Source organism: Rhipicephalus microplus, chromosome 2 (assembly GCF_043290135.1).
Source record: "Rhipicephalus microplus isolate Deutch F79 chromosome 2, USDA_Rmic, whole genome shotgun sequence".
Taxonomy (NCBI): Eukaryota; Metazoa; Arthropoda; class Arachnida; order Ixodida; family Ixodidae; genus Rhipicephalus; species Rhipicephalus microplus.
The window spans coordinates 189,018,268-189,042,037 of NC_134701.1; the positions used below are offsets into that span (position 1 = coordinate 189,018,268).

The 23,770-nt window shown below is 46.2% G+C and overlaps 1 protein-coding gene across 1 annotated transcript in view; it reads left to right on the forward strand.

Moving 5' to 3' along the window:
- LOC142793015 (degenerin-like protein unc-105) overlaps window positions 1-19,878 on the forward strand; it is a 34,369-nt gene extending 14,491 nt beyond the window's left edge. The window contains exons 7-8 of the mRNA XM_075885725.1: window positions 18,838-18,910; window positions 19,678-19,878. Of these exons, the coding sequence (XP_075741840.1) occupies window positions 18,838-18,910; window positions 19,678-19,878 (274 nt within the window). The remainder of the gene's footprint in view (window positions 1-18,837; window positions 18,911-19,677) is intronic.
- Window positions 19,879-23,770: the final 3,892 nt, after the last annotated feature.

Sequence of the window (23,770 nt, forward strand, 5' to 3'; positions counted from 1 at the left end):
GCTGGTGAACAGAGCTTGCATTACACGTAGATTGTCGTGCTCTTTGAGTCCGTTTCGTTGATTCGCGATCCTCTTGACGAGGTGCGTGAGTTGTGATAGTGTCCGTTGGAGTCTCGGTATGGTGGCAGCTCCCGATCTATCCTTGTAGATGTGAACTCCAAGCACTCGCAGGGTCTCGACTTTTGGAATTAAGGTCCCTTTCAGCGTTACGCTAGGGTCGGGCTCGTCGTATAGAGGGGGTCTGCCTCTTGTTCTCGCTTTGAGGACGAGGTGCTCGGATTTCTCGGAGGCACAGTAGAGACCGCAGTCTCAGATACCGTTCGATGGCATCTACGGCGATTTGTAGGCAGGTCTCTTGTCTCCCAGTGTTCGAAGCCCTGGTCCAGAGCGTGACGTCATCAGCATAGATCGCGTGCCGTAAATCAGGTATTTTGTCGAGAATTTTTGGCAGATTGATCATAGCCACATTGAAAAGTAACGGCGAGATGACCGAACCCTGCGGCGTTCCTTTCTTCGGTAGTTGGAAGCTTTTGCTGTGGATGTTGCATATGCCCACAGTTGCTGTACGGTCTGTCAGGAAGTTTCTGACATACGTGTAGGTTCTAATGCCACAGGCAACGCCTTCGAGGTTGTTGAGGATCGCGTCGTGGCTGACGTTATCGAAGGCCGTCTTGACGTCAACTCCGAGTATGGAGTACATACTTCGATGGGCGAGGTGATCAAGGAGGTCTTCTTTGAGTAGTAAGAGCACGTCGTGCGTCGAAAGATGCTGCCTGAAGCCAAAAATGGTGTCCGGTAGGTGTCCACTATCTTCCAGGTACTGGGTTAAGCGGTCGTGCACCATGTGTTCGAACAGCTTTACCACGCACGAGGTGAGCGAAATCGGGCGTAGGTTCTCGATGCCGAGTGGTTTGTTAGGCTTAGGGATCATGGTGATTTCCGAGTGCTTCCATACCGCAGGTAGCTCTCCTTTATCCCAGCAGTCGTTGTAATAACGGAGAAGAGCCGTGGTGGCCTGGTGCGGTAGGTTGCGTAAGTGCTTGTTGACAATCCTGTCTATTCCGGGGCTGGTATTTCTTGTCAACTTCGTTAAGGCTGTGTGCAGCTCAGCCAGGCTGAAGGGCCGGTCGAGTTCAGTGTTTGGTGCGCCAGCGTATTCTTTGGTGTGAATTGAAGCCCTAGTGGGTGCATCGCCACAGAGCTTCTTTTGTAATTCTTCTAGGAGGTGTTCTTCTGTACCGGCATAGTTTCGAATAAGCCTCTGAAGGTGCTGCTTCTGTGCTGCTTTGGAGGGTTGCGTGGCTAGAAGTGTGCGTAGCAGATGCCAGGTTTTCTTGGTGCTCAGAGTCCCCTGCAGCTTGTCACAGAAAGCATGCCAGTTCTGCCTGGCCAATCGGTTCGCATAATCTTGAGCTTGCTCGGTGAGGAGAGAAATGCGTTTCCATAACTTTCTGTTTAGTTTTTGCCGCTTCCACCATTTTAGAAGTCCTCTTCTAGCCTCCCAAAGGTGGAGGAGATGCGCGTCGACAGCGGGTGTATCGACGTCAAGCTGTATGTCCTTAGTGTAGCGTTCGGCTATTTTGAGCACATTCTTAAACCAGTCTTCATTGTCGATTATGGTGGTTTCAACGTCGGGGTCATTCCTAAAGGATTGCCATTCCGTTAACCGCGCTATTCCAGTCTTGGTCTGTTTACGAGTGTGCGCTATGGAGAGTTGGATGATGTGATGATCACTACCTAAAGTTTCCGGTAGCACACTCCACTCTGCCCTAGTGACGTTCGCCGTAAATGTAAGATCTGGATTTGTATCCCTGGAGACGCTGTTCCCGATTCTAGTCTTCTGAAGAGGGTCGTTCCACAAGGTTAGTCTGTGATGTTGAGCAGTATCGTGCACTCTAGAACCCTTCCTCGTGGTGATATGATAGCCCCATGCCGTGTGAGAGGCGTTAAAGTCTCCCATTATTACGATCTGGTGGCCATTTGTGCGCTTCCTGATTTCTCGTATAAAGTGATCGAAGTCTGGTAGTTGGTCTCGTGGTGGGCTGTATATATTGGTTATGAAAAGACTTTGCTGCGTCTTTCGTTCCGGCAGAATCTCTATTAGGGTATGCTCTATTTGAGTGTCCTCGATTTCGTGTTTTTGCGTTGAAAGTGCTTTCTTGACAAGTATGGCAGTTCGATGGGTTTGTGCGCAGGTCGTGTAGCCTTGCAGTCGTACGTTCTGCGTGTTGGTTTCCTGAAGTGCAATGATGTCCGGTTGGTTAAGCTTGATGAATTCTTGTAGGCTTGCGTGTCGAGGGCGGTATGACCGACAGTTCATTGCCATATGCGTAAAGTTGAATGCTGGTTTATATACTTATGGTTAGGGACTGCCATCTTCAATCGATTCGATGTCACGCCTGCCATCGCGACTCGGCGAGACTGAGCGAGAGGCATTGTGATGTTCGCTCGTGCCTTCTTCCGAGTCATTTGGCGTGGGTTGTTCAAGCTGTCGAACTGTGCCATGGTTACGTAAGTTTTCTTCACGTGTGCGATGAAATTGTTGACTTGCGCAGCAATCCCATCAATTTTGGCATTAAGCGTAGTGATCTTGTGTTCAAACATTGAGGCTGTTTTTTCTATTGCAGACTGGACAATCTTTTCCATCGTGGCGTGCATGTTATTCATGAAAGATTCTTCGAATATCGTGCACCTTGCGTTCACTAGGGCTTGGACTCCTACCTTGGTCAGCGTCGTTGCCGGCTCTGTGCTTGAGTTTGCTTGTTCTTGATATTGTTGTTCTGCATTGTCCGAATGTCCTTGCTGATGCGTGCACGTTTCAAGTAGTTTGTCAATGAGCTCTTGTTGTCGTTTTTGACTCTGAAGCAGTTTATTTATGAGACTTTGTTGGCTTTGCAGTTGGCTGTGCTGATTCTGGAGCTTTTCTTGCTGGTTTTTCAGTCTATCTTCGAGACCCTGTATGGATGTGGTGTCCGACTTCGAGGAGGTTAAGCTGCTGCGGTCATTATATCCACTTGCCATGGCAGCGTAGCTCGCACGTTTAACGGAACGCGAGCGCGTGTGAGAGCGGGAGGGCGAACTGGAACGCAGTATTGATTTGGATCTACTGCGCGCAGAGACGGAACGCTTGTGAGAGAGGGAGCGCGAACTCGAACGAAATTTTGACTTGGAACTGCTGCGCGTGGAGACGCGGCCCTCATTGTTACTGTTAGAGGTAGCGGCCGATATGCTAACCTCAGGGAACTCTTCTCCGCTGGCATTCCAGTTGTTGTCTATTTCTTGAAGCCTGTTGAGGCGCTGTTGTCTTACGTTGAAGGGTTGTGGACTTGGCTTTAGTCTCTTTTTGCATTCTTTACTTGCTGTTTCGTGTCCTTCCCCGCAGATCTTGCAGATGGGTGCGCATTCATGTCCCTGCGTTTGTCCGGCCTTGCCACATTTATAGCAAAACTCCGGGATAGGTTTCGGACAGACGTCCTGGCGGTGACCCGTATTGCCACAAGCTCGGCAATACTGCACTGACTTACGATATGGTCTGCAGCGGAAGTCTACGCTCTGGAAAATTATGTAGTAGGGAACGTGCGGTCCTTCAAAGAAGACGACTGCCGCGCTCGATTGACCTAGCATTCGGGCATGAAGAACTGTGTATCTTGCTGGTGCGCGAATTCCAGCCATGAGTTCTGCGGTGCTCGTACCGGGTATCAAGCCGCTGATGACGCTTCTGGAGACATCGTCCGGTGTTCTGATGTTGCCGTTCACCGTGTAAAAATTTCCTCCAAGCTGTATTTTCTGGATGCTTACCAGCTTCTTCGCGTCTTCTTTGGCGGCGGTGCTTGCGATGATTAGGTTTTCCATTCTCTGGACTTGTACGCGTACCTTGTCGTTAGAGTCTTGCTATGATAGTCCACTCACTCTGCCGATGGCATGCGTGACAGCGACGGTGTTCCATTTGGCGAGGTCAAGACCTGCTTGCGGGTGGTAGACGATCTTGAAGTCATCGAGCGGCAGAGGTCGCATCTTGGGCCTGCGTTGTTGCTGCGTTGGTGATGACTTTAGCGTCTGCTCATTGATAGGTGGCTGCTCTGTGGGTTGGTTGGCCGGTGACCTTGGATTGGCGACAGCCTTCTTGTCTTTCTTATTTCTCGTGATCCAAGCGCTTTCCGTTGCAATTGTTCTGCCACTGCCAGCGTCATAGGTCCACAAATTTTCTGTTGTTTTGTTTGCGTCCACTTGGTCAGTTTGCATTGCATTTTCTTCGTCTTGCTGGTTTCTTTGCATTTCGCTTGCTGCGGCTGCGTCTCTGCTCATTCTAAGCTTTTCGCCACGGTGAGCGCGAGCGCTCGTGCCGTGCCGTCAGGAACGCATGAGCGCGTTGTGCACGCGCCGCGCGGCTTTGCCCAGGAACGAACTTGGCGTTAGGCCTAATAAACTGGACGCGCGCTTGTCGGGAATTAAGTCTTATATCTTGAGACAGAATGCACTCACCCAAAAGAAGCAGGTGTCCCCCGATTCCTCATGTCTTGGTGGCTGAGGCTGTGAAACTCTTGGGTTCGTCACTGGCATTGTTTCGGGTTAAAAAGCACGGAAAGCAGGAGCCCATGCGAGACGTGTCTGCTCTAGACGGCCCCCTAGCGGTCTCAGCCCTATGTCTAAGAGTTTTTAAAATAAACGTTGAAGTCTGTGAGACTACGGGTGATGGACATGTGTTTATTAAAGGTTTCATAGCTTACTGGGAAATAGCTTACTGTGGTAATTGAGGCCAAATAAAGCATACCGGATCCTTCATTTGACTACCCTGCTATCTGAATTAGTAAGTTAATTAATTGGTATTTGCTTCTTGTGGTAACTACAGAGAATACTTTTATTTGTTTGTGGCAACAGTAGAGAGTTTAATCTGTCACTTTATATATGTATATTTAATTGTGATATTGATTGATTGATTGATTGATTGATTGATTGACAACCAGACAACGAAGAGTTAGCTTTTCACAAAACACAAACTTTTGTTCTGTTGTGCCAACGGTATACAATGTGTCACATTCATACATGTAAATTGAATGTATGACTGTCTATTAGGCAAACTTGTCTAATAGACTTTGACATGTTTTCTGAGACCTGCAGCAATGCTGAGTTACTGCTGATTCTAAAAAAATCCATTCTTTCTCGCACTCTCTTTATCTCTCTCTCCTTTTCGCAAAAGAGAATTACTGTAACACGTGGTATCATCGATATTGATCAAACAATATTACATCTTGCAATGTCGGATTTGTGGGGTTCAACGTCCCAAAACCACCATATGATTATGAGAGACGCCGTAGTGGAGGGCTCCGGAAATTTTGAGCACCTGGGGTTCTTTAACGTGCACCCAAATCTGAGTACATGGGCCTACAGCATTTCCGCCTCCATCGAAAATGCAGCCACCGCAGCCGGGATTCGAACCCGCGACCTGCGGGTCAGCATACTTCTTGCAATGTCATACACACTCGCATATGTTCATGCCTGCGAGTTTCTTATCGTGGTTATCTAATATGGGAAGCCCTATGTGTGAACCAGAAACTGCTCCTTGGAACAAAACTACAAGAAGAACGAGAAGTTCTAGCGCGGATATTTTGCCCATGCTTACGCCATTCCGCGTCTCATTCCGATAATTCCACATGCTTCCCTAAGATTCTCATGGAAGTATATGATAAATGTATAGAATAGGTGTGGATTCCCTAGGGAAACATACAGAATTAGTGCAACGTCATACGGAAAGTTTAAATACGAGGAAGCAAACGGCACGTCTCTTGTGTTTCAGAGCTCGAGTGCGCGGCTGAGGTGTCCACGAACGAGACGAACATGCAGCTTGAGAAACGCTGTCGGTGCCGCAGCTCTTGCGTGTGAGTGCAACCTTGGTGTTTAGTGTTCTTTTTTTCTTTTTACAGTGAAGGACTAACTTTTGTGTAAAAAGAACACGTAACCGGTGGAATTCGGCGGTAATCTGTTCATTACAGCGTCAATGAAAATAATCATCGGTGTATCTTTGCGGCATTGTGAGGTAACAAGTGAGTGCTAGAAAAGGTAACAACGCCGCAAAACTTTATACTAGCCTTTTCGGAGCCTTTCGCACGGTCTTCGTAGACAAAACAGCAGGCTGAACAAACAGTCTACCTGCGTACCAGAAAATAAGGCGTCGAATAAGGGCGGGCATTTGAGTGGGCCAGTATACAACGTCCCGAATTCCCCCCTTTAACTTCCACTGCTGCGGGCAAATTACTAGACCACGGATAATGCCGCAAAGAGCCGTGCTGAGGTGACCCCGCCACCGGCGATCGTTAAAGTCGTAATGTAGTCATGGCTACATCACTTTCAAACGGCGGCTTTATCCCAATCTTTCGAAGTATTGCCAGCATTTGCATGTAAGATTCTTATGCACAGTCGTGGCCTAATTATTATCGTTTCTGGCTGATGTGTACGGTGGCAGAGCTGTCAGGGGTCTGATTGCTTCATCAGTTATGAATCACTGAAGTAAGGATGAAGGTAGAAATAGACGGAAAGGCAGGGGGATGAGCCAGCTCTCAAACCGGCTAGCCACACTGCGCTGAAAAAGGGAGTAAAGGGAATAGAATGTTTAAAAAAAGATGGTTAAGGAGACGGCACTGCTTAAAGTCTGCCTTAGACCATATGTGCGCAAGTAGCGCAACAACGTATTTTAACGCCGTCAGGGCTGAGGGCGGTAGCAGCCAGTGTTCCAAAACTCTTCTTTCCACACAAAGCGTTATTTTCAAGGTCACGACTGAGTCAGCGCCTCCTATATAGAGGAGGCGCTGGCTGAGCGCATTGAAGCAGGGACGCTCACGTAAAGGTGGGCTATTGTTTCACTGCAATACAGTTATCCAATGACGGGCTGTTAGCTACAGCCCGATCAGAAATGAGAAAGCAAATGAAGGCGACGTGAAACCACAAGCGTTAGAAGCGTTCTGAAGGACCGACTCGGCAAGGGGGCAGAACAACACCAGCATAAGCCACGGTCAAGAGGTTTCCGGCGCTTTTCGCGAAGCAAACTTCTGTTTAATAAGCGTGTTCTGGCACTTACTGAAGAAAACGGGTGTCGCTACTTGACCGGCATCGTCGATGAAACCATCAATTCGAAGTTAGCACGTTTGTTTTTGTATTTTCGAACTTATGTATACCCCAGACTCCTAGCAAGGTCATTTACAAATAATTAGCCCAGTCTCGAGCATTGGGGATAAGGCGAACTGCGTATTCACAGTCCCATTCTATAAAAGTTACAAAAGTACCTCCCGCATTGGTCCCATTGTTCGTGAAGTGTGTTGGTTCACTTCCCTTCTTTAGAAACCTTACTTTGAAATTCGTCATTTGTGGTGCTTTTTTCTGTCTTTGAGGTGGTATTAGCTTTATTTGTTTTTAGGTACTTGCGTTGATTACAATCCTAGTAAGTACAATAAAAAAAAAGAAGATACGGGAAACTTGTTCCCATAAACAGCGCTTTTGCAAGCTGGATCCGAGGCCGGCGTACTCCCATAAGCAAACAAGTCCTCGCATACCTGCAAAAGAACCACGTTCATAGTCCACAAGTGCCCCATGCATTATTTAAGAATGTTTCCGCACCCAGTCATGAGTTTTCCACATGACGGATCATTTCGTCCCTTGTAGATTAAGTGTGTGCCTGCATAGTATACGACGGCAGCGACTATATATGCTCATCAAACGCAAACATTTTCTCTTTTTTTTTTCAGAGACGTCACGTACAAGCGTGACGTCACAGTAACAAAGCTCAGAGAGGTAAGCATCCGCTGAATGCACACGAACGTGATGTGCGCCCGTGGAGCATGATCACAGAACTAATCACGTCTCGCGTCTAAGCACACGAACAAGTGAAAACCTCACGCAACTAGGCACAGAATTACGCGGCCTGTACAAACAACTCGTCCCAACTTTTAAAGCTGGTAGATCAATGTGTACAGGCCTAACTAACTGTAAACAATGCCTGCGAATTTGAGACACGATGTACCGTTACAAAATTGATTTTTTTTTTCTAGGAAACGTAGAGCATAAAAAAAGTCCAAGTTCAGAAGACCGAATGGGCTAGACAACCGCTGAAGAAATCGTTTTAAGCTTAGGTGCCACAGGTTTGGGATACTACCACAGGGATGCCTTTGATGTCGTGTGTAACGTCATTAAAACTACTAAACAAGTACCATTTTTATGTTGTCTTCAAAAATTCTCGTTATTAAACTGCGGCGATACCTAATTTCTTCAAAATTGTTCAGATCAGGTTGGTACGGCAAATACGAGGTCGAAAGCTTATTACCGCAGTAGTTTTAATTTTATGTAATACGTGTCGTTGCCATTTATTTTTTAATATTCTAACATTTTTCGAATAACCTTTCAAATTGTCAACTCATTCTTCGCCAATCCCTCAAAGTGGGTACGGGCCATGTTTTTTTTTTTTTTTTAAGGAAAAACAAGGTGACGTTTGGCATAAATAGTAACGAACAGTATCACAAGAGATGGAAAGCGTGAAAGAGAGAGGCAGAAAGATAAGGTGCCAGATGACGAGGTTAAGAAGTTTGCGTGGCCTCAGCAAGTACACGACCAGGTTAAATGGAGAAACAGGGGCGTAGTCCAGCTTAACATGGTGGGCACCAAATATTTCTAATGATCCCCCCAAAAAGACGGAACGAGCTCAATTCACAGAACACACATTTCAAAGATCTGGTACACACAAAAAGTACACTTAGTCCAAAGCGTATTTTCTTCAATAAGGCAAACGTGTGTATGCTTTACCATAGTTTCTGGTTTGGTGTATATCTGGGTTACGCTATCTTCAGTATAGTCAGTGCGCTCAATATAGTCAGTGTATTCAGTGCGCTTATCTCAATCCAGTGACATATAGCGAATAAAAGCGAACCAATTCCGCAGACAGCACAACAAAGTCGACAAAAAAAATTGGTCCCGTATCTGCATGTTACACGGCAAATGTCGTCGAAAGATTATAGTATTGCGTCTGGTGAGAGTGAACAAGACGTTTACTTGATGTTCTGCGCAAGAAAATCGGTTAATGGTATTCCGGAGGTGCTGCGTTAGAGTGCCTCGAGCGTGCAGCGGAGGCGAACGAGTGCATCAAGTCACGTCACACGTGAGACATGAGCGCTATCTGGCAGTTATCTTGGAAAATTAGGCGCACGGAGTGCGCGCCCGTCACGGAGGCGATAAGGTGTAGAACGCAAGGTGACGGATAGGTGCCACCACAGTGTCGGGACCTTAGTCTTAACAAATCGTTGGAAACACTTGCCTTTTCGTGCAAGCGTTGCATCGTCAGCGCTGCGGGATAAGCGCTACGGTTTTTAGAATTACTTATGTATGTCTTTTCTAGTAAAAAGAGACACATACAGAATATTGTCGTGTTGTTAGGTGACTCAGATATGCCCAAGAATTGTTTTCAATTGACAATTGCACAAGTTTGAACGATAAACCTTGAGCAATATTGGTGGGCTCTGCGGACGGGGTCGGCCATTTGGGGTGTAGTTTGGTGCGTTTTAAAGTGTCTTCAAAGGCGGACATACAAAAAAAATGTACAAACAGACAGACCAAAATTTTTGCGTCGAAGGTCCCAAAGAAAGACCATCGTCTTTACAATTTGGTCTTACGTGAGATTACGTGACGTCGACAGCCACTCTCAGTCTGGTCTGATTTTCTTTTTGTGTTCGCGTTCAAGGAAATAACAATTGGTATTTGTTGCAAGTGCGATTTATCTAAACTACAATCGTTGCGTGTGACTATTGACCTCATGTTTTCAATTTCATCGCAGGATGTCGTGAGTACTACCGAAAAAGACGGGTATGTCACAAGCTCACAAGTGCCAATACGTGTCTGTCTTTTTTTTTTCATATGTATACCTGTTGAGTATAATAGAACATAATTTTTGTGTATAACCACTTTATTACATTTCTTTATATACAATGTAGAAGTCTCAAATAGCAGCTTTTTGTCGGCGTTACCACAACACTGCTGCTCCGGAACTCTCACTTCCGGGATATAGCTTGTTTTCTGTCTCGGCGTTGCTTTGCGTGGGTGAGACCGCGTCTACGTCCATCTTCGTCTGTTGTAGAAAGAAAATGCGAGGTCTGGAACGCTCTTGTTCTTCATCGTCGTCACCCACAGCGCAAAGTAAGCGTGCACAATGATTTACAGATACGTAGCGGGCACCGCGCTTTTCAGCAGAATGGCGAATGCCATAGTGGCCTAATGGGGGGCGACAAACAAACAAACAATCTTCCCTACTTCACCAAAGTTACGGTGGTCGTATAGTGATATGACCTGCGTCTATTGTGCTGTGACGGACATACGATTGGCGCAAATCTCTGCGGCTTATTTTTGCTCTATGCTACTTCACGTTTCCGCAAGTTTGCGCTTAGCGTATGAGCCTATAACTTGACCATACGACAAAAGCCTAGGGCAGTCTACGGAACAAATTTTAATTAGTTAGTTAAGCCTGTAGCGCTAACCTTCACGGCACGAAATTTACATTACGCACGTGCGCAAGCTTATTGTTGTGAGTGAAGTGCGCGAGTCAAGTGACTTTCAAATTTGGCGCGTAAGATGAACTACTGACAATGTGTGCAAGATGGCGTATTGCGCCAGTGCGGCGAACATTGGCGATTGGAAAAAGAAGAAAATTCAAGGGAATGGGAGAAAAATCCAGAGCCAGGGCATCGAAGAACGAGGAAGAGGAGATTCGGGCTCGTGCTTGGAAGAAGAAGGCTAGGGTGCGGCGTGCGACCTCGTCGGGTGCGAGTACCTCCGGGGCGTCAGGGCATCCACCTAGCGGGCGACTGTTTCCACGGGGTCCTGGTGACCATTCAACCGCAGCGGCTATTGGCGAATCCTTGGCAAGACCTTGGTCTGATGTTCGAGCGGAAGACAGCGCAGCAGATGACGTCTACCGGGAGCGGGAGCAAGCCGTCGGGCTACGGGCCCGAGCTTATGCACTCTCACCACGGCAGCTTCCCCAATGGACTATTGAAGGGCGTGAACCGCTGGTGAGCCGTATCCGTCTTCTCTCGCGTCCGGACTCAAACACGAGGACTTTAACGAAAAGGACTGTTTAGACTCTTAGAGGTTTCCGCTCGCTAACGAAACTGACAGTGCTAATTAGTTAACATTTTTCTGATCTTAGTATTTTCCTTTTTGTGGTTTTTTTTTTGTGTGTTTGTGAAAGTATAATTTTTTTTTGCAAATCAAACGCTCACTTCCTTTTCTCGTGAGAGATTAACGTTTCACAGCTAGCTCGACTGGCTTTATTTACTGAACCTGTCACAAATTGGCGTCCGCTACGGCAGGACGTGAGTGTTTGCCACTAAAAAGTAGATTTGAGTAAGGCTAACTAAAAAAGTAAAATGGGCTCACGAGAGTTGATGGCGCTGGCAGAACGCATGGGGTTGGAGGGAGCAGAATTGCAGGCTTGGTTTGACGCACGAGAAGCGCGTGAGCGCGATGAACGAGCCGCGGAGAGAGACGCGAAGAAAGAACAGTTGGAGCTGGAAGGCCGCAATTTACAGCTACGTCTTGAAGTAGCAAAAACGGAGAACCAAACCCGAGAAGCAAGCCAGCGACACTTGGAAGTAGAAGAGAGGACGCTGCAACTGCGCCTGAGAGTAGCTGAGGCCGGTGTCGGTCAGCCTACGGTGGCTGACACGGGCAACCAAAGGAACGCGCCTATGGTAGTGAACCCGCATAACTTTATACCCGTTTTCAACGAGGACAGAGACGACCTTGACGCCTACCTGAAAAGGTTTGAGAGAGTGGCGACAGGTCAAGATTGGCCACGGGAAAAGTGGGCCACGGCTCTTAGTTTGTGCCTTGGCGGAGAGGCTCTGAAGGTATTTGGACGGTTGTCACCGAACGATTCCCTGTCATACGACGAAGTCAAATTGGCACTGCTCCAGCGTTTTCGCTTCACGGCTGATGGCTACCGTGAGAAATTCCGGAAAAGCAAGCCTGAAGACGGCGAAACTGGAAAACAGTATGCCACGAGACTCCAAAGTTTCTTTGACAGGTGGATAGAAATGTCTCAGACAGAGAGGAATTTCGATTCAGTCCGTGACTTGATTGTAGCCGAACAATTCATGGCGAACTGCAGTAGTCAGCTGGCGCTCTTCTTACGGGAGAAGAACTGCAAGACTCTGGAAGCCATGGCAGAGGCAGCTGATATATATATAGAGGCAAAGAGATTGAAGAACTTATTAATAGTTCAGAATAAGAGTGAGGACACAACTGGGAAGGCTAAATTGATTTCAAGCCCAAGAGCAGAGATGCAATGTTTTGTTTGTGGCCGTAAGGGGCACAAGGCTTCTGACTGTCGAAGTAAACCTAAACAAGTATTTTGTACAAACTGCCGTAAGTGGGGGCATGATGTGAAGGGCTGTCAGAAAATGACTGGCACTTCGAAATCAACTACATCTTGTTTAATGCTACCCAAAGAAGAGACCGGTCCACAACAATCCATGATTGATGGCGACGACTCGGACCGAGACGACAATGTTATGAGCACAGTCACCTTTTTGGGACATCGATTGGGAGATGGCAACATACGGCCAGTCGAAAGCACGATACAGAAGATCACCTGTGCTTCTAAGCCTGAAACAAAGAAGCAACTCCGGTCATTCCTTGGACTGGCTGGCTATTACCGTGACCTGATACCTCGGTACGCCGAGAAAGCACAGCCGCTCACTGAGATGACGAGGAAGATGGAGAAAAACAAGATTACGTGGACCACGGATAGAGAAGAAGCGTTTGAATCACTCAAAAAGGCTTTGTCTTCTGGGCCAATCGTCAAAGCACCCGATCTGAAAAGAGAATTCGTGCTTCGGTCTGACGCCTCTGATTCTTGTATAGGCGCTATCCTTATGCAAGAGCATGATGGCATCCTCCACCCTGTGTCATATGCCAGTCGTCAACTTCAGCCTCGCGAAAAGAGATACTCAGCAATCGAGAGGGAATGCTTAGCGTTGGTCTGGGCGATAGAAAAGTATCATGTTTTTCTGTACGGAACGTCATTTGTCGTACAGACCGATCACCAACCACTGCAGTATCTCTTAAGGGCAAAACACCTGAACAGTAGGGTATTACGGTGGAGCCTCGCGTTACAAGAATATTCATTCCGAGTCGAGCACATTAGAGGCTCTGAAAATGGCGGCGCAGATTATATGAGCCGGTTGTGAATTTTTACGTTTTCTCGAGACAAGCGACTACTTCAAGTTGTTTGTTTGTTAAGGACATCTTGTGAATGGACGACGCGTGGTGACTTCTCGCGCACTGAACTGCAGTTTATTTTTCTTCGCAAAAGAAACTTTTCAAAGGGGGGACTCTTGTTGTGAGTGAAGTGCGCGAGTCAAGTGACTTTCAAATTTGGCGCGTAAGATGAACTACTGACAATGTGTGCAAGATGGCGTATTGCGCCAGTGCGGCGAACACTGGCGATTGGAAAAAGAAGAAAATTCAAGGGAATGGGAGAAAAATCCAGAGCCAGGGCATCGAAGAACGAGGAAGAGGAGATTCGGGCTCGTGCTTGGAAGAAGAAGGCTAGGGTGCGGCGTGCGACCTCGTCGGGTGCGAGTACCTCCGGGGCGTCAGGGCATCCACCTAGCGGGCGACTGTTTCCACGGGGTCCTGGTGACCATTCAACCGCAGCGGCTATTGGCGAATCCTTGGCAAGACCTTGGTCTGATGTTCGAGCGGAAGACAGCGCAGCAGATGACGTCTACCGGGAGCGGGAGCAAGCCGTCGGGCTACGGGCCCGAGCTTATGCACTCTCACCACGGCAGCTTCCCCAATGGACTATTGAAGGGCGTGAACCGCTGGTGAGCCGTATCCGTCTTCTCTCGCGTCCGGACTCAAACACGAGGACTTTAACGAAAAGGACTGTTTAGACTCTTAGAGGTTTCCGCTCGCTAACGAAACTGACAGTGCTAATTAGTTAACATTTTTCTGATCTTAGTATTTTCCTTTTTGTGGTTTTTTTTTTGTGTGTTTGTGAAAGTATAATTTTTTTTTGCAAATCAAACGCTCACTTCCTTTTCTCGTGAGAGATTAACGTTTCACAGCTAGCTCGACTGGCTTTATTTACTGAACCTGTCACACTTATATAGTTCAACACGTTTAAAAATGAGAAACGAAACATTAAGTTGTGACGTTTTACTTGTTAAAAATTTTACCCCGTATCTGCATGTTTTTGCAAATGTCACCGAAAGACGATAGTCTTGCGTGTGTTGAGAGTAAAGAAGACATTTATTTGATGTCCTGCGCAAAAAAATCGATGGGTGGTATTCTGGAGGCGCAGCGTTAGAGTGCCTCGAGCGTGCAGAGGAGGCGAACGAGCGCATCAAGTCACGTCCTACGTGAGACATGAGCGCCATCTGGCAGTTTTCTTGGAAAACAAAGCGCGTGGCTCTGAGACGAGTGCGCGCTTTCATCTCAGAGGTGATAAGGTGTAGAACGCAAGGTGACGGGTACGTGCCACCACCGTCTCGTCTTAGCAAAGCGTTGGAAACACTCGCCTTTTCGTGCAAGCATTGCATGGTCAGCGCTGCGTGATAAATGCTACGGTCCTTATAAATTACTTATGTATACTTATGTATGTACGCACATGCAGGATATATACGTGTTGTTATGGTGCCCCATACACGCGCAATTATTGCTTTTTAATCGACAATTGCACAAGTATGAGCGCTGAATCTTTAGCAACATATGTGGGCGCTGCGGATGGGGTCAGCCGCTTCAACTACCCGATGCCGTTAAGACTTGAGAAACAGACAGACAGACAGACAGACAGACAGACAGACAGACAGACAGACAGACAGACAGACAGACAGACAGACAGACAGACACACCAAAATTTTTGCGTCGAAAGTCCCCAAGAGAGATTTAAAATACAATGTGATTATGAGACACGCTGCAGTGGCAGGTATTCGAATTATTTTGACCATCCGAATGAAAGCGTGCGGTGATTATGTTGTTGTTGTTGTTGTTGTTGTTGTTGTTGTTGTTGTTGTTGTTGTTGTTGTTGTTGTTGTTGTTGTTGTTGTTGTTGTTGTTGTTGTTGTTGTTGTTGTTGTTGTTGTAGTTGTTGTAGTTCGCCTCCAGTTAAAACGTGATCGTCGTGGCTGGGATTTGAGCATACTCTGGGTAAGCAGCGCAAAATATTAGAGTAAGCTTACCACGATGGATATTCTTGGTTTTCGGAAAATAAAATGTACTGCAGTAGAGGTTAGAGATTATTTTGACGTTGAACAACAAAAGAACTGTAAAGAAGACGGAAAAGTGGTCGCATTTGTTTGATGCTCATTGTAAAAATTCAGTAACACTGCGCCACTTTTCTGCCTACCTGTGACACACGGTGACCGTTAGCGTGCACCATAGAGGCTGCTTTTGATCGCATTCTGCAGCACCTAAAACACATCCTACTTGACATGAAGCGCTAGAGGAGTTCCTACTTTGCATTCGGCCATAAACAAAACCAAATGCTTATATCTATACCGTCATTTTACAGTTTACGCTGGAGTCAGGGAAGATGGAAGTTTTCGATTACAAATTTGTAAACGGGAAATGTGTGTGCTGGAACCAACGTCTTGACGGTCCGACTTGACTTCCTCAAAGCTGAAAACACTCTTTTACACTGCGGCACGAGCTGGCTATGCCACACAGTGACCGATGACAGTCGAGCTTTTTCAATTGAGTTTTATTATTTCATAACTGTACATTGTGATAGGAGGTGAAGGGAAAAGCCATCTTAATGACTTGAAGGACTCAATCACCCCGTACAAAGACAGCAGCTAAGTTTCAGGCATGCTCCTAACAGTGTGGCACTTCAACACTGATATTGATATTCTAAATCTTCTACTGTAACATTGTAACACTTAACAATGACGTTTGAAGGGTGCATTTATATAAAGTCAAGCAATTTTAGACAAAGAGCCAGAGTTTTAAAGAATCACACAAATCAGACAATTTTGCATCGCGCATATAAATTTGCTTATAGCTGTAATCATTCAATAAAAGTCCTGCATGTGTCGAGTTCTTAGCATACAAACTAAGGCTTGTACAGCGCCATCTCAATATGGCTAGCTAAACCAAAATTAGTCCTTGTTACGTAAGCAACAACTCCTAGCTCGCATGTGCCTTAGAAACTGTATAAATGTACAGAAACTGAGTGGAAACTGCAGGCACAGAGCAGCGGTATTGGCAAAGGTTCACGTGTGGCGCAGTGCCTATTCCTGACATCTTTCTGGCGGCATGCGGGCAAGCTCTGCGGAGATCCTTACGTGACTGGCATGTCGTGCGAATTTGTAGATACGTCAACGACGTTTTTCATTATGTACAACGCGTTAACCAGCAGCTGGGCTGCTTGCATGGCTGTTGTAGCAAACGTGGCAGGTTCCAGTCCTGGCTGGCCTGACACGTTGTACGCGGTCATCGTCATCCTATAGTGGTAGTGTCTGGAGTTCACAGGCCAATGTGCAATCGAGTACAAGCGTAATGGGTATCCTAGCATAATAGTATACCTATATGAGGCTGAGGAAGTATGAGCTTATGCAGATGGCATTGCCCTTTTTTGAGTGGATAAACACAGCGATTACGAAGCAGTGAACACCCCTTTACGCTTCTGTGAAGTCGCTGGTGCCAGCATAAATTTTGATGAAAGCAGAGGATTCTGGCAAGGCATGTGGGCCCAAACTCATTCCGTCTTCTATTGGAATATCTATTGAAATGCGACTTCTATGTGATACCTTAGTGTGCCTCTCTATAACAATCGTAACAGCGGCCCACAATGGACCTCTGCGATAACTTAGATCCTCCGAAAGGTGACAGCATGGCACGGACGAGACCTTTACATTTTTGCGAGAGCGAAAGCGTGCATAATATTCTTTGCATCAGAGCTAATTCGTGTTCTGCAAGTGTCGCACTGCTCTCGTAAGCACATTCAAGCTTTACAGGATATTTGCCAGTTTTATTTGGTGCTCTTCATGGGAACCCATGAAGAGAGGCAACCTTTTTCTTCCGCTTGAAAAGAGTGGCCTTCGCCTATTGCATTTGTTTGTGTGACAGTTGGTGTTGCATTTTTTTTACCTCAAGGACGTGTGACACTCCTTTTCTTGAGTTGTCCTTCGAAATCGTCTGTTACCACGCTCCTTTTATTTATTTCGCAACAGGCGTTGCTAAGGGATCACAGTTGTGGGGATTCCAAAAGAAATTGTGGACACTGTCAACTTTTCGAAAACTAGAATTTGCTTAGAGTATTTGTATAATAAAGGCAGAACAACATTAAGCGCTGCACTTGTGAATAACCTTTTCTCGGAACCTGTTTATAGACTTCCATATTCTCATTTGTCTGGTCACAGTGTGTTATTTCGTGTACGTAGAATGTGGATATCTTTTGCAGTAAAAACATTTTCCTTTAAACTGCACACCTCCGCTCTACCAGTGGAGAAGTGGTTCAAAGAAAAATCAATATATGTGCCCTGGACAGTAAGTTGTAGACTTTGCAACCAACCTGAAACGATGGAGCACTGTTTCATTCATTGTAGTCAGGCATTTAATTTTTGGGACATTCTAAAAAGAACGATCAGAAAAGAGCTTTTAATAACAGCTCATGGTATTAGGTTTATTCCTTTCAAAAAAAGCCTGACTGATAACACTCCATATGATCTGTTTATGTTGTTGGGACTTTATTCATTATACGGGAAAGTCGCATGATTGACAAACACGCCGAACCACCACGGTCGACGAGATCGGTCTTCCGAGAAGAATACTGCCCAAGTGCTATATGTTGTTGATATTTTTGACCACGTTCCGGAGTGGCTTCCCCTTTTTGACGCTTGTGTGTGTTTGCCTGACTTCTTAAGAATTATGTTGTAGGTAGTTGAAAATTCCTGGTGCTGATAATATGCTTTAAGTAAGAAGTATGTTTTGCGGCGTAGTGGCTATAGCGTCGCGCACTTAGAATAGAAAGGTCGCTGGTTAGACGCCTCGCTGCAAAAGTTTTTCTTATGGCTTTTTTCTTTACTATCTGTTGGTATATATTTTGAAGTCATGTCCGTGACGGAAATACGTCAGCAAATGCGTGGTGGACCCCGGCAAAAAACACTTTCATGTTACAATAAGGTAATCGCCTTTCTTTCTTTATCCACTCTGTCAAGAACTGCCGGCTCTCCATTGCGAAAACAGTATTTTTAAAATCCGCACAGCTGATATCAAACAATCTTACCCCTACATTTATAATTAATGTTATAAACTGTTGCTCATGTCAACAAGAGCACCAGAAATAGGAAGAGAGGAAGAAGCAGGCCCATAGTTGCTTTGTAAAAGTGACACCACGTCCACCTGCGGGTCTCGTAAAACGTATGCACCCATATCTCATAAAATCAAATCACGTGAACGCACAAACGCATTCGCATATTACATGGAAACACACATGTCTTTAAATCTGATTGGTGTTTGCCTCAGTGGAACAGTGGCTCATCTGCTCACCCGAAGGTCACAGGATCCATCTCGGCCGTGACGGTGGCATTTCGATGGAGATGAAATGGTGAAGGCCGGTGTACAACACGATGTCAGTGCGTGTTAAAGAACACCACATGGTTAACATTTTCAGATCCCTCCACTACGGCATCTCCCATATAATCATATTGTGGTTTTGGGAAGTACAACCCCAGCCAGTATTATGATCGGGGCCTATACCTTCATGTACGTTCATATATGGGAGCGCGGGGGGTTTCAGAGTAGCCCCTCATTTACGTATGGATCCAGTAATGATTCCACTGCTGTTCCTCTTTGCAGGCCACCGGTTCGTCTGGTCCTGTACTTCGACTCGCTCACCTATGAGCACATTAGATCAGTCCCAAAATACGATGTGAGTAGCACTTAATGCATACCCCCACATCCTCTCAAGTATACCGGCTTAGTGCATACCCCCACATCCTCTCAAGTGTTTAGCGGCTTTAAGTTCATTGTTGTGATTACTTCCTGGTTATCTCTGTTCATTATAATATTTTATACCTGGTCCTACAATCTAACCCGGTTTCGAGCATTCATAGTCTCGTTGTGGCCTGCATTGAGTCCTTCAATGACGCCACCTGACAAGCGTGAATGAACAAGCCGGATAGGTGGACAACGTCCGTTTTTTTTTTAACTCAGCAAAGAGCATTAGATCAGATAGCACAGGCAGAAGCTTTTGCTATCTGACCTAATGATGCTCTACACTTTGACGTAAGTCACACTGCCGCTTACGCCTTTGCCCAAAACGACTAGATGATGAAAACATTCTTTTTTTGGGGGGGTGCATTTACCCCCTCCTACTGCCAACGAAGATTTTGTGCAGAAAACGTGTTTTTACACTGCCTCTTGGATAGGAGGCATGCATGGTAATCTTCGTACACTTGACGCGGTCTTGGAATGCCTTCGAGATCGGTTCACGTTTGAATAAACGGCGATGTCATGTGATCGCGTCATCATGTGACGTGACATTATGTGGCGTGCACTAAGTCGTCATGGGGCGGCGTTATCACATGATGATCGTTACATTTTTTAATCAATCGTATTGACGCCGACGTTCCCTTTCCCCGTTTGATATGGCATCTAAGGCCTTCATGAAATCATCCTCCTTGTATACATTCACAGGAGACCCGTGTGCTCAGCAACCTGGGTGGTATCAGCGGCATGTACCTGGGCCTGTCCTTCTTCGTTCTTTTCCAAGTGCTTGATATTCTGGTCGTTGGGGCGCTGCGGCTGAGGAAAACGCTGCGCTGGGACGCGCGCGAGCGCCGCCTGGTCGTGCACGCAAGGACCCGCTCACAAGAAGACGTCCAAACCATCTCGTAGAACTTACCGGCACTCAACAGCAGAAGGCGTGGCCTCCGCGATGCGTTCCGTTACGCGCTGCCACAGCTGAGGCCACGCAGAGAAATTTTGAGAATTTGAGCTTTGAAAATGGCACTAAAGAGAAAAGCAAGGTGTCTCGCGTGAGCAAATTTTGATTTTGAAAATTCCGAAAAGCACCACTCTTTTGTGAGAAGACGCTCGGTAAGCGAGAAAACGCGCGAAAGGTATATAAATCCCTGGATTAATTCTTTTTCTTCCTTAAGTGCCGACAGCAATTCAGGCGCCACAGACGAATCTCATTGGTTTGCAGTCGTTTTCACTACCCATGTTCCTCCTGACACTCCTCCAGCACCTGGTGAAACGCGTTCCCTGCTCGCATCGCGTTCGGATATTGTCCGATGAAAGATGCGTGGCTATTGTACTTAGACCAGTAGACGTGCTTGCTCACCAATACTTCAGCCTCGGCTGGCCCGTTCGGCAGCTTCGCTGGTTTTGGCACTCCTAACGCCGCAAAGCTACCAGATGCTACACTCCCCAATGGCTCTGCACCAACAGCAGCACCTGAAAAGGAGAAAAGGAGGTGGGCTCTGTGACTGCACCTCAACGCAGCCATCTGACCCGCTAATCTTTGCGATGCAGACGATCTTCCATATGGTCACCAGCCAGCTACTGCTGACCTCGGTGCGCATCTTTGCCGGTGCGTCATCGGGGTGCGCACTACCGTGCTTCGCAGTGGCGTCGGGATGCTACCACTTGTCGCTCGTCACCAGCCGACCCGGGATGACCGTGCCGCCAGGAGAGCAGTGGCTACCGGAGGCCAAAGCATTGTGGACGGCCACATCATCATCGACGTCGACAGCTCCCCTGCATATAAAAGCGCACCCACAGCCGGCACCGCCCCGTGGGCTCTGTGACTGCACCTCAACGCAGCCATCTAACCCGCTAATCTTTGCGATGCAGGTTAGTAAATCCTACGCGCTGTTTGCAAAAAAACTAGCAATTACGTCTTGGTGCAGTTGCCGAGCCCACGGTGCTGTCTCGCTATTGCCGCCGAATGTGTTTCCCTTATTCATTCCTTGTTGATGTTGTCAGGTGATGTGGAAACTAGCCCTGGCGGAAACGATGCCGTGTTGACAGAACTTCAGAAAATAGCCGCAGACCAATCCAAAGTAATTAGTGAAGTATAGAGCCTCAAGTCTCAGCTAAACACTACTGATAGAACATTAACGTATTTATTAAAACGGATGACCGACCTAGAAGCACACTACCAGGCCCTTATTCCTATCCGAAACGACATCGAAAAGATGCGGGCAGACACAAGCAGCATGTCTCGCAAGATCGAGGAGTTAGAAGACCGCCTAGACGACGCGGAAAATCGACCACGTCGAAATATTCTCATCTTTTATGGCATCTCCGACCCTACTGACAGCGAGACATGGAACGATTACGAAAAAATAATTATCGATTTCTGCCATAATATTCTAGGAATAACCGTAGGACCTCATGACTTCGAAAGAGCTGATCGCCTTGGTCGTCATTCGTTCGGTAGAAATCGTCCCATAATCGTAAAATTCGCATGTTACAAAACAAAGGACTCGATCCTATCAAATGGCCGGAAATTAAGAAATACTAACTTTAGCATTGGAGAGGACTTTTCGCTCTCCGTTCGACACGCGCGAAAACAATTATAGCATTTGCCAAGGCTAAATCTGCTAAGTTCTCCTTGCGGTATAAAACCCTGCACATCGGTCCGAAACGTTATATTTTTGATAAATTGTCTAGCACAGCTAAAGAAATCACATAGCAGTCGCTCTGTCACCATGTACGTATGTACCTACAAACCGACAACGCCCGGCACTTGCCAAATTACTCTCATTTTCCATGATATTTACTAACATCTGCAGTTTCCTTCCAAAGCGCGAACTCTTATCGAACATTGTTTTGTCATCCGGAAGCAATATACTGGTACAAACTGAAACTTGGCTCAACGATAACGTTTCGGACGCTGAAATTCTGACTGACTTACCCGAAATCCGCGTGTATCGTAGCGTCCGAATGTGTACTCGAGGGGGTGGTGTTCTGGTCGCAATTCACCAAGGTATATTATGTTCCGTTGTACACGTAACGTCCGACATTGAATCATTATGGCTCATTTGTCACGCTCCTCCCCTAACAGTACTTCTTGGCGTTTGTTATAGGCCACCGCATACTAATCCAGACTCATGTAGGCACCTAAACAATAGCCTAAGGCAACTTGTTGCCACTTACCCCAATGCTCGCATTCTTCTCTTTGGTTACTTTAATTACCCGAACATCGAATGGCATAACCTAGGCATGTCCTCATTATTATGTCATGCAGAGGCTAAAAACTTCATTGACGCATGTTTAAATTTTAACCTGAGTCAGTTAGTCTCGGAACCAACACGCGTTACGCAAGAAACAGCAAACATCCTAGACCTAATACTAACTAACAGTCCTGACAACCTTTCATCTATCAGTTATCTCCCAGAAATCAGTGACCATAAAATCATACATATTCTATTTTTATTCAGTTCTGCTCCAAAGTACACATCCGAAAAAACAATATGCCTTTACGACCAGGGAAACTACGATGGAATAACTGAAGACCTTAACACCTTTTTTTCTGAGTACAAATCAGTGTTTCCCACTCGCACAGTACATGAAAACTGGTCAATATTCAAAAATAAATTAAGTGTGCTCAGTAATATGTTCATTCCGAGGGTTACCTTTTATACTAATCACAATAAGCCATGGTTTTCTGTACGTTTAAAACGGCTGGAAAATAAAAAGAAACGGCTCTTCCGTTCGACCAAACGCCGTGACACGCGTAGTGACTGGGATAAATACTTCTAAGTGGAAAAATCATATCTAGTTGAGATCCGGAACGCCAAGCATACATTTTATCACGATGACTTACCAAAGCTACTAACCAGCAACCCCAGAAATTTTTGGCAACTTTTAAATCCAAAGCAGGCTCACAACAACACACTGACTAACGACGCGCATGAACCAGTGACAGACCATGAATGTGGGAAAATATTTAACACCGCATTCGCATCTGTCTTTACTCAAGAACTTGACGCAGCTTCACAGTCACCATCAGTTAACATCGAAGCATTCATGCCAACTATCTCATTTTTCGAAGAAGGCATTGCGTCCGTAATCGATAACATGAAGCTTTCATCATCAGCCGGTATGGAATCAGTTACTTCTAAGCTACTGAAGAATGGTAAATCAATTTGTGTCGCCTATTTATCTTTGATTTTTTCACAGTCACTCGCTTCAGGAATCATTCCAGATGACTGGAAAACGGGGAAGGTCGTTCCAGTGTACAAATCAGATAACAGAGACTCACCCTTGAACTACCGCCCCATTTCATTACCTAGTGTACCCTGTAAAATCATGGAACACGTCATTTACTCTCAAATCGCAAGTTTCTTGGGCTCATGTAATTTTTTTCATCAATCACAACATGGATTTTGTAAAGGTCACTCTTGCGCAACACAATTAGCGCTATTTCTTCACGACTTGCACACTAACCTAGGCCGTAACATGCAGACTGATGTAATTTTTCTAGACTATACGAAAGCGTTCGATTAAGTTTCTCACCGCCACCTTTTGCTAAAACTTTCACACCTGCACCTAGACCCTAACATTCTTCGTTGGATTGAACAGTTTCTCACTAACCGTTCTCTATCAGTCTTTGTTAATGGCCACCTATCTAACTCTCTCCCAGACACATCAGGCGTTCCCCAAAGATCTGTCCTTGGTCCCCTTCTTTTTCTAATATATATTAACGACTTGCCCGACCATGTATCCTGCAGCATTCGCATGTTCGCGGACGCCTGTGCCATTTATCACACTATCAGTA